The sequence below is a fragment of the Paroedura picta genome, chromosome 2, assembly GCF_049243985.1.
Source record: "Paroedura picta isolate Pp20150507F chromosome 2, Ppicta_v3.0, whole genome shotgun sequence".
Taxonomy (NCBI): Eukaryota; Metazoa; Chordata; class Lepidosauria; order Squamata; family Gekkonidae; genus Paroedura; species Paroedura picta.
Genome location: NC_135370.1, coordinates 76492428 through 76503243, shown reverse-complemented (window position 1 = coordinate 76503243; position 10816 = coordinate 76492428). Strand labels below are relative to the sequence as shown.

At 40.4% G+C, this 10816-nt stretch overlaps 1 protein-coding gene across 1 annotated transcript; it reads left to right on the top strand.

Annotated features, from left to right (window-relative positions):
- The first annotated feature begins 7205 nt into the window (after positions 1 to 7205).
- Positions 7206 to 8668, top strand: LOC143828885 (olfactory receptor 5AR1-like). The gene is made up of 2 exons (XM_077319047.1): positions 7206 to 8153; positions 8486 to 8668. The coding sequence occupies exons 1-2, from the start codon at positions 7206 to 7208 to the stop codon at positions 8666 to 8668; spliced, it is 1131 nt and encodes a 376-aa protein (XP_077175162.1).
- Positions 8669 to 10816: the final 2148 nt, after the last annotated feature.

Below are 10816 nucleotides of genomic sequence, written 5' to 3'. Positions count from 1 at the left end.
TTTGTAGTGGAAGATAGCATTCAGTACTTATATGCAAAACTAGAAGAATTTGGTATAGTATCAGGCTTAAAAGTTAACAAGGGTAAATATAAAATCATTGTAAAAAAACATCCTGTTAAAAAACCGAAAACTCTTGGAGGAAACATCAGGTTTTCAAATAGTCAGTAAAATAAAATATTTTATTTTACTTTTTTTATTGGTTGGATTAAACAAATCAACACGCTAGTTTAATAATTAATAGAGAAATAACTCCTACCCATAAAATAAGCAGAGGAACAAGGCAGGGATGTCCTCTTTCCCCACTACTTTTTATTCTGGTGTTGGAAATACTGATTAATGATATAAGAGATGAAAAAATATAGGAGGGCTTAGAATTATAAAAGAGGAATACAAGGTTAAGGCGTATGCAGATGATTTATTGATTATTTTAGAAGATCCAGAAGATAGTATTCAGTACTTAAATGCAAAACTAGAACAGGCTTAAAATTTAACAAGGGTAAATCTAAAATAATTGTAAAAAAATATCGTGTTAAAAAACCAAAAACTCTTGGAGGAAAAATCAGGTTTTCATATAATTAGTAAAGTAAAGTAAAGTAAAATATTTAGGAGTTATAATAACTAGCTCTAGTGTAACGCTTTTTTAAAATAGTTATGAGAAGGTCTGGGAAAAAATTAAGGAAGATATAAATAGGTGGAAGCATCTAAATTTTAAAGTCAAATACCTTTATTGGCATAATAGCAAAATGTGTATATAAAAGACAAAGCAATTCAAATCCCAGATCACTTGCAGAAAATCCCATAGAGGAATTTTGCAATGCCTTCAGTTACTTGAGGATTGTGATCCAGTAAAAGAGAGTGCACTACTGTTGAGGGACCATAAATCTTGCTCGCCCACATGAGAGGATATATGTAGCGTTCTCTAAGATGGTTGTGTTGCTCACAAAGGAGGAGAACGTGCTCCACTGACTTAGGTTTCTTGGCGGGACATGACCAGAGTCTGTCAACATATCAGATTTTAGCATATCGACCTCTAGTAACTGCCGTTGATAGAAGGTTTAACCTTGCTAGCATAAAAAATCGATTCAGGCAAGATGTTTTTAAAGATGTAAAGTACCCCGGGATGCTTGTTGCTAGGAGATAGATATCAAAACAGATGGAAGAGCATGTTCTGCGTGCTCCAGCAATAGTGTTTTGATAGTCAATATCCAAGATTTGTTGCCTGATAGTATTGTAAGCTTGGTTCTCTTCAAGTTTTTCCAAGAGTTCAATAGATAGGCCTAAAGACTGTAGTTTGATGTTAATTTTCACAAACCAGGGTGATAGAAACTTATCAGACAACATAAGAGACTAAGCTCCCAGCTTGGGCTCTAAAGTTCAGGAGGAGCCGGTATTTAAAGATACAGAGCCAGGCTAGAGAGGCCAATTGGGTGACACCAGTCTCCAAATATATTGTGGAGGCAGAAATGCATGTGGGGAGACCCAATAATCAATGAAGAAAGGCAGATTGCAGCCTCTCTGCTCCTACAGGGTCTATACCCCATACTGGTAGGCATCTAAATTTATCTCTGCTGGGGAAATGACTGAAGATGCCGCCGTGCTAGCCCATTCTGTAATGAGCTCTCGAGCCAAGCAGAGGGCCAGGACTAGAAGCACCTGGCTGACCTGATCGGGATGTGCAAATCTCGCTCACTGGTCACCCCAGGGACCAGGAATGGCATCCTGAGGGTCCTACAGATCCACAGAGACAGAGTTCTCCGGATCAGCGCTGCCTGTGCTCAAGGCCATAATGGCGTCCTTGTCATAAACAATTTTCCAAGCTTGAAACAACCAGCCTGCATTCTTCCCAGATTATCTCTTCCCATTTTAAGAGCCGAAGTCTGATGAATTAACAATGCAAAGACTGTGAGTTTTCTGTTTGCTTTCCTCTTTCTTAAAGCCAGGCACTGCCCTCCTTCTTCCCCCCTAACCAATTTACAAGGGAATTCTTTCTTCGGACGGGAGGCAAGCCAGATAAATACACTCGTTAAAACAAAAGAAAAAGTTTAAGAATTTGTTAAGGAGAGCTCAGCAGGTGATGTTGACAGAATACGGAGACTGACTAACTGATAATTTTTGATCGCCCGAACTCTCGCGTGATCTGTGACTGTTTACGGCAATAGAAAATTTAACTAATGCACAGATGCTTTGTTTGTTATACAAAGACAACTCAGAAATACTGAAAGTAGTCAAAAAGGTTGAAAAGGAAATGCAAGATACCAAGAAAGCTCTCAGACAGAATCAACGGTTTGAAAAAAATAGCTGATGAAAACACAACTCAGCTGACAACACACCAAACGAGAATCCAATGTCTGGAAGTTAATCAATAGGAGTCGGAGAGAGTGGTAGAAGATAAACCCGAAGCCCTGGAAGTAGAATCTAAAGGTAGGAGCGTAAAAATCAAAGGCGTCTCGGAAGAATTTGGGAAAAGAGACCTAAGGAAGGAAATCACTGAAAGCCTGGAAGACTACTCAGAGGAGGTAGAGATTCGGATTGACAAAGTATACAGAGTCTATTCAAAGGCGGCCACACGCAAGAAACAATCAAGAGACATTTTTGTGGGCTCTGACAGTAAGGCTGCAAGAAATACTCTACTTAAAAAGCTTCAGGCGACGCTGCTGAATTTGGTGGATCAAGAAGCACAAATATTCCAAGACCTGCCAGCAGATACATCATGGAAAAGAGCACAATTCCATCTTTTGCGACCACCTGAAGAAAGTGACAAACAGTGGAGCAATTACCTGGTCTTTCCTGGGAAAGACAGCAGCAACTTTTAGGATAGGGCCAACATACAATTGGAACTGACTATATATTACTTAAGATAATAACAGATTATATTCTCATATGTATCAACAATTACTTAGCTAAGAAAGACAGCAGTAACTTTTAGGTTAGGACTAACATGCGATGGGAACTGAATATGTACTTTTAAAGATAATAACAGACTATACTCTCGCATGAAGAGCCTCTTGTGGCGCAGAGTGGTAAGGCAGCAGTCTGAAAGCTTTGCTCATGAGGCTGGGAGTTCAATCCCAGCAGCCGACTCAAGGTTGACTCAGACTTCCATCCTTCTGAGGTCGGTAAAATGAGTACCCAGCTTGCTGGGGGGTAAACGGTAATGACTGGGGAAGGCACTGGCAAACCACCCCGTATTGAGTCTGCCATAAAAACGCTAGAGGGCGTCACCCTAAGGGTCAGACATGACTCGGTGCTTGCACAGGGGATACCTTACTCTCACATGTATCAACTATTATTTTGCTAGCTGGTTGTTGTTGTTTTTTCTTTCATCTTCTTGTAAGCACTTTATATACAATAAAAATAAATAAAATATTTAAAATAAATAAATTTATCTCTGCTGGGGAGAATCTCAGTAAGGGCGGTCAGGACTTATCTCGGGCGTAATTTGCGCAGAAGCAATCGCCTGAAGAGCACGCAGGGGAGGGGATTACAAGTCCCATAAGCCCCTGTGGCGGTGGCAGCATGGATTGGTGGGCTGGGGAAATAGAGAGTAAATGAGCTCCTCCCAACCTCCTCCTGGTGCCCCTATAGGGAGGAGGCAGAGAGGTATATGTCTCTTTCCCTCTTCATGCCGAAGGAGTTGCCCATCCTCCCTGCTGGTTATTTATTTTTTGCATGCTGTTAAAAAATTGTTGTTAGTAGGGTAATTTGTTAATTATTATTATTTTTAAGGAAATATTGTTTTAAATATGTTTATCATCACAACTTGTGGTTTTGGGGCATGGGGAGGAACCATTGTTTGAGCAATCCCAGCCTGCATGCTGGCATACTCTAGTGAGGGAGCCTCCATAAGAGGCCGTGGGTAAGCGTAGCTGCATGGCCATCACTCATGGAGGATGCCCCTGGATTCAAATCCGCATTTCCAGATGATTCGGAACACGGCAGAGGTTCAAGGCTTAACAGGTTTCCATAATGTGGTCACTTCCCTGTAACATCCAGCAGGACATTGGGGACATGGGGAGCCCAGCGGGGTGCAGGAGAGCCCCGTGCATACCCTGCAGGATTAATCGATGGCTGCCTTGTGGTCTGACATGACTTGTTCTTGCGAAACCCATGCTGAGTCTTAGAAATAACAGCTCTCAGTTCCAGCTGCTCAAGGACCGAGTGATTGATTAATTGTTCCAAAATTTTGCCAGCTACAGATGTCAAGCTGATGGGTCGATAATTACCTGGATCCTCCTTTTTCCCTTTCTTGAAGATGGGGACAACATTTGTCCGCCGCCAATCATCTGGCACCTCATTCCCTTTTGTACTATGATCTGCCTGAGTTTTGTAATCCCTGGATTTCATTAAGTAGTTTTATGATGTTTAACACTTTGTTTTGAAATTCAGTGAAAGGGCTCCACTTAAAATCCAATGAAAATAACAATGCACACAACAAAGTTGAGATTTAATTGCATGCTGCGTGGTACTCCTGAGACTCACATCCATGAGAGACTATTCCCAAAGGCTAAAAATTGTATGAATAACCTTTTCATGGCGGACTAAAAGCTTGTGAATTCAGGGAAGAGAGGTTACTGTGCCAGAGGTATGTTAGGTAAGTTTTTGTTTTGGCTGAAAGGAATACAATGTATAGATTCATGAAGGAGGAGGGGCTGGTTTTTATACCCTGCTTTTCACTACCCTGAAGGAGTGTCAAAGTGACTTACAATCCCCTTCCCTTTCTCTCTCCACAATAGACACCCTGTGAGGTAGGTGGGGCTGATAGTGGTCTGAAAGAACTGTGACTGGCTCAAAGTCACCCTGCTGGTTTCATGTGGAAGAGTGGGGAATCAAACTTGGTTCTCCAGATTAGTCAACCACTCTTAACCACTAGACCTCACTGGCTATATTTGTAGAGTTAAAACTGGCCATCTTTTTAGAAATGGTAGCAGTATTTGTACACTGTGTGATTTTCACATAATAGACAGAGTCACACTCTTGTAAACCCTCTGACATAATTGTGCTTATAATTGTACACTAAGTTCCTGTGAAGCTAGATTTTTGGTCTTCTTTCATCTTCTTCCCATATGTATGTTAATTCAAATGGCATATAAATAGAGGTTTTGAGTGACATTTCAGAAGAAATTGGGAAATTTGGGATGGTGAAGAAACAATTCTTCAAATGAAGCAGAAAATATTTTTTCTCTTTCCTTCAGGCTTTTGCACAGAAGCATTATGCTTTTCTCAGCTGCAGTATAACATGAAACGATATGACTGGGTGAGAAATATAAAGCAGGTAGCAACAGGGAGAAAGTGAAATTTCAGGGGACAGGATAGCCATTATCTACTACACACTACCAGCCTCCAGTTTTGGATAGACATATCCCAAACCTGAAACTACATACCCAGTCTGAAGCAGTCTGAAGTTTACAGTCTTCAATTCATCTAAGTCATATTTTTAAAACCCATGTCATAATATTTTATAATTTGTATAACTGCTTTGGTGGATGACCATGACTACAGTCATAGCTTATGATTAAGTCACATTGAAGTGAGAGAAATGTAATTCTGAGTCAATGTATGACTGAAATTTTTAGCACATATTAAGCAAAACAATAAAACGAAAACCTTTCTCCTTTGCCAAACGCAAGGTGGCTTACAATATGAATAAAATATTACAGACTAAATTTAAAGCCCATTTTATGTTCAAATAAAATGGGCGCTAGCAGGGGGAAAGGTAGGGTTGTGGGACAGGTGCCTTTTAGTCGGCTGGGCAGTCTAGGAGGCTGGTCGGGCGTCGGGGCGATGGCGGCGATCCATGGTCGGCGGAGTGGCGGCAGGCCAGGCGCGGCGGGAGGCAGTGAGGCCACCGCTGCGGCGGGCTCCCCAGCCACCGGCAGCAATCTTCAGGCCGGGAGAAGGCGGCGGGCCCCCCGCCACTCCGAGGAAGGTGAAGCCTTGTCCCGGCCACTAGAGCGGCCTAGGCGCGTCTGGGAGAAGAAGAAAGGAGAAAAAGAATCGGACTGTTTTTGATTGTGTTTGAATCGATTCAGACCAAATTGATTTGTCCAGAACTCTACAATGTAGTTTTAATTTAGCCAAATCAGTTTGGATGAGGCTGAATCTATTTGGCAACATTAAAACAAACGGCGTCATTCAAGTCTATGGGGATTTAACCCTTTCCGTCCTTCCCGGGCTTGTGGGAGGGGTTTGAGGTAGAGGCACAAAACTTGCAGCATATCTGCAGTAGCCTTTCCTCAAAAGACCCTCCAAGTGGCAAAAAGATTGGACCAGAGTTTTGATTATGACCTACTGTTAATTCCTTGGACTGTTAATTCCTTGCCAATAGTGGCCCTTTTATATAAAACTGGACTGAGGGCAGATATAAAGATGATTCTTCTTCCACCGTAACATGCCAAGGGAGAATCCAGGCTGAAGAATGGACTGTTTTGTCCCCAGTGGACTCCATAGCTAGCTGATATTCCTCACTAGTATGAATCCTCAAATCCTGAGTTTGATAATTATTGTAGGTGTGACTACACAACTGGTGAAGTTGGTGGTAGTTGAACCACTTTGAACCCTGCACCCTCTTACTCTTCACACGTTCTGTTCAAGTACTTCTCCATTTATATCCCTCCTGTTTCAACAGGTAGAGGGAAACTATTTTAAATCAAGTTAAGGTAGTAGAAAATGTACCGAAACATGAATTCATGAGGTGCTGTTAATTTTGTTACAGATACTGTGAAAGAAATGAAGGGAAATAATTTGATGAATGACAAATAGTGAGTGCAAGGCAGCTGAATTTTTGAAAAACTTTCTTAAAAATCATTTAACACTATCATCTTCTCTAACCGTATTATGGCCTGATGGTCATTGAATGACAGGGCTGGAATTTGCTTGTACTTCTTGAGAATGACAACACGCCTAATCTGGGACAATTCATCAAATGAATGACCATCAGACTGTTCTATACTATTATATTAATATCCCCATAATTTGTATGTTTGCATTATGTTTCGAGATTTCAGATAAACCACTGGATGAAAGTAGCACAGTGATGTTTGTGTTATGAATAATTATAATTTTCCATTATATTTCTCAGAATAAGGTAACTAACAATACTTTCTAAACAAAATAATTTATCATTCCTATGCTAACAGGAAAACTTCAGAATGAAATTTCACAGGCAACTAATACCACTTTGAACCCAGCTGACATCGTGAATAATAATGAATCAAGGAAACCACTCTTCTGTAAAGGAATTTATTCTTCTGGGACTCACAGATAATCCCAAAATGCATTTCCCTCTTTTTGTGTTGTTCGTGTTGGTTTATGTCATTACTGTAATAGGTAATGCTGGAATGATCTTGTTAATCTACATTGACCTGCAGCTCCACAATCCCATGTATTTTTTCCTGGGTAATTTGTCTTTTGTTGACCTCTGCTACTCTACAGTCACCACCCCCAAAATGCTGGCTGGCTTCTTCACCAACAGTAAAAGGATATCTTACAATGCTTGTGCTTTACAGCTCTATTTATTTGGATTCTTTGTAGATGTAGAGTGTGTATTGTTGGCTGTGATGGCCTATGACCGATATGTGGCTATTTGTAATCCCCTTCTCTATACAGTCATTATGTCAAACAAAGTCTGCAAAAGGCTGATAGCCACAGCATATATGATAGGCACAGTAGACTCAATTGCATACATCTGCTCTACGTTCCACCTTTCCTTCTGCAGTTCCAATGTCATCAATCATTTCTTCTGTGACATACCTCCTCTCTTTGAGCTCTCGTGCTCTGACACCTATGTCAGTGAAATTGTGCTGTTTATTTTTGACGGCTATATTGAAGCAGGTAACCTTGGAATTATTCTTTTTTCCTATATTTATATCCTGACCAAAATTATGAGAATGCGTTCAGCTGAAGGCAGACAGAAAGCCTTTTCCACCTGTATCTCTCACCTGACAATAGTTGGGATGTTCCATGGGACAGCACTCTTCATGTATCTTCAACCCAGTTCTAGCCACTCTATGGAACAGGACAAATGGATATCCGTATTCTATGCTGTACTCATTCCCATGCTGAACCCACTAATCTACAGTCTCAGGAACAAAGATGTAAAACAAGCCCTAACAAAAGCACTTTATAAGGTAGGGCTTCTGAAAAGGAATATTATAGTAAGTCACTAGATTTGTGCACAAGGACACAGTTCATTAAAAAAGACGAGCATGAAGTCCAACAGAGTTGGCCATAATGAATGAAAATGAAGCTAAACTCTCTAATACTGGGCATATCATGACCAGTATAAATTGAGTGTATTCCGTAATGTCCACAGCATAAGCTTCAACAGAGAGATGCTCTATAATTGTTGTGTAGATGTTTGTTTTCAAATATATCAGTGGAGAGGGTTGCATAGCTGTAGACGTTCTGATGACTACATGTTGATTATCTTGTTCTGTTGTTTGTATTGATTGTTATAATTTTTTCTTGTATTTACTGGACTTATAAGATAGGCATGACTGGACTGGAGCGAGAGCCTTCTCCTCCACAGCACCAACAGTGGAATGAGCTCCCTGAAGAGATCAGTGCCCTACCAGAACTCAGACAGTCCCACAGGGGCTTAAAATGGAGCTCTTCCCTCAGGCTTTTGGATAAGACTGACAATGAGGACCCAGATCTGACCCTACCATGAGGCAACTGCAATGCCAACAACTAAATGTCTCCATCTGTTAGACTGTTCTCTGTTATTTATTCGTTGTATCGGTTATATCTCCTCTTTCAATTGATTACAAATGTTGCAAATGTTCCAGGGTATTTTTTATAGTTCTATGTTCCATTTATACCACCCTGAGACAATAAGTGAGGGGTACTATAAAAATCAAACTAATAAATAAACAAAAATAAAACAGACAGCCAGATAGTAATATACGATTGGAAATACATTGTCAGATAATTTGATTCTCACAATGCCTCATAAAAATGCATTCCCATAGGTATCTCTAGTTCCCAGAACAAGGAGGCAACAAAGGTTATCTAAAAAAAAAAATCTTTTCCTTCTTTCTTATTTTCCATCTCTCTTTTTATGAACATATGGAAATGAAAAGATTATTAATATATAAAAATAAAAATGTATGAGAAAAATGTATAATAAAATCAGTAATATCAAGGATGACATTTGGGCACTTATATAGTGCTTGTTTGGATAAGTTATCCAGATTTTATTTCTCATAACATAACCCTTCTGGCTCCATGAATTCTACATATTTTCAGACAGAATTTTGCTACAGATTTGTTAATTTCAGGAGCTTCATTAAACAGTAGGATATTAACTCTAAATGTGTTGTTTAATCCATTTTGCCCTTGGTTTTGCTTCACCAAAGCATGGATAAACTTAGCTCAGGCCTCAGCCTTAAAAGGGCAAATTAGAAAGACATCCTCGAGATCTCCCACTTGACCAGATTTACAAGGGCATAATCTTTCAGGATCTTTTCATAACTCCCAGGCAATGCCACAGAGGATAGCACTGGGCACCTAGCCAAGTTAAAGGCTCTTCTGTGGCTGTTACTTTCCAGAGTAAAAAGATATCCAGCAGGAGAAAGAATATATATTTTGCTGGATGGTAACCTAAACATGGAAGAACTAGCGAGATCCAGTTGCCATTCAGTGTTCTGGATTCTCTGTTTTATCTAATTTCTGACAGACAGATCCTTCTGACAGACAGAGTGCCTGAAGAACTATGGACAGAGGTTCGCAACATTGTACAAGAGGTACCAACTAAAACCATCCCAAAGAAAAAGAAATACAAAAAAGCAAAATGGCTGTTGGAGGAAGCTTTACAAATAGCTGAGGAAAGAAGGGAAGTGAAAGGCAAGGGAGAACGAGAAAGATACATCCTATTGAATGCTGAATTCCAGAGAACAGCTAGAAGAAATAAGAATGCCTTCTTGAATTAACAGTGCAAACAAATAGAAGAAAACAATTGAATGACGACCAGAGATCTCTTCAAGAAAATTGGAGATATGAAGAGAACATTTAATGCAAAGATGGGTATGATAAAGGACCAAAATGGTAGGGACCTAACAGAAGCAGAAGAGATTATAAAAGGGGGGGCAAAAGTATACAGAAGAACTATATAAGAGTGAGCTTAACATCCCTGATAACCACGAATGTGAAGTCAAATGGGCCTTAGAAAGTCTGAGCAACAATAAAGCTAGTGGTGGTGACAGCATTCCAGTTGAACTATTCAAAATCTTAAAAGATGATGCAGTAAAGGTGCTACACTCAAAATGCCAGCAAATTTGGAAAACTCAGCAGTGGCCACAGGATTGGAAAAGGTCAGTTTACATTCTAATCCCAAAGAAGGGCAATGCCAAAGAATTTTCAAACTACCGCACCATTGCACTCATTTCTCATGATTTTATTTTCCTGGGCTCCAACATCACTGCAGAAGGGGATTGCAGCAAAGAAATTAAAAGACGTTTGCTCCTAGGGAGGAAAGCTATGGCAAAGCTAGGCAGCATCCTAAAAAGCAGAGACATCACCCTGCCAACTAAATTGTGTCTAGTCAAGGCTATGGTCTTCCCAGTTGCAATGTATGGCTGTGAAAGGCTGAGCGTAAAAGAATTAAGGCTTTTGAACTCTGGTGCTGGAGAAGACTCTTGCGAGTCCCTTGGACTGCAAGGCAAACAAACCAGTCAGTCCTAGAGGAGATCAGCCCTGCCTGTTCCTTAGAAGGCCAGATCCTGAAGATGGAACTGAAATACTTTGGCCACCTCATGAGAAGGAAGGACTCCCTGGAGAAGAACCTAATGCTGGGAGCAACTGAGAGCAAAAAAAAAGG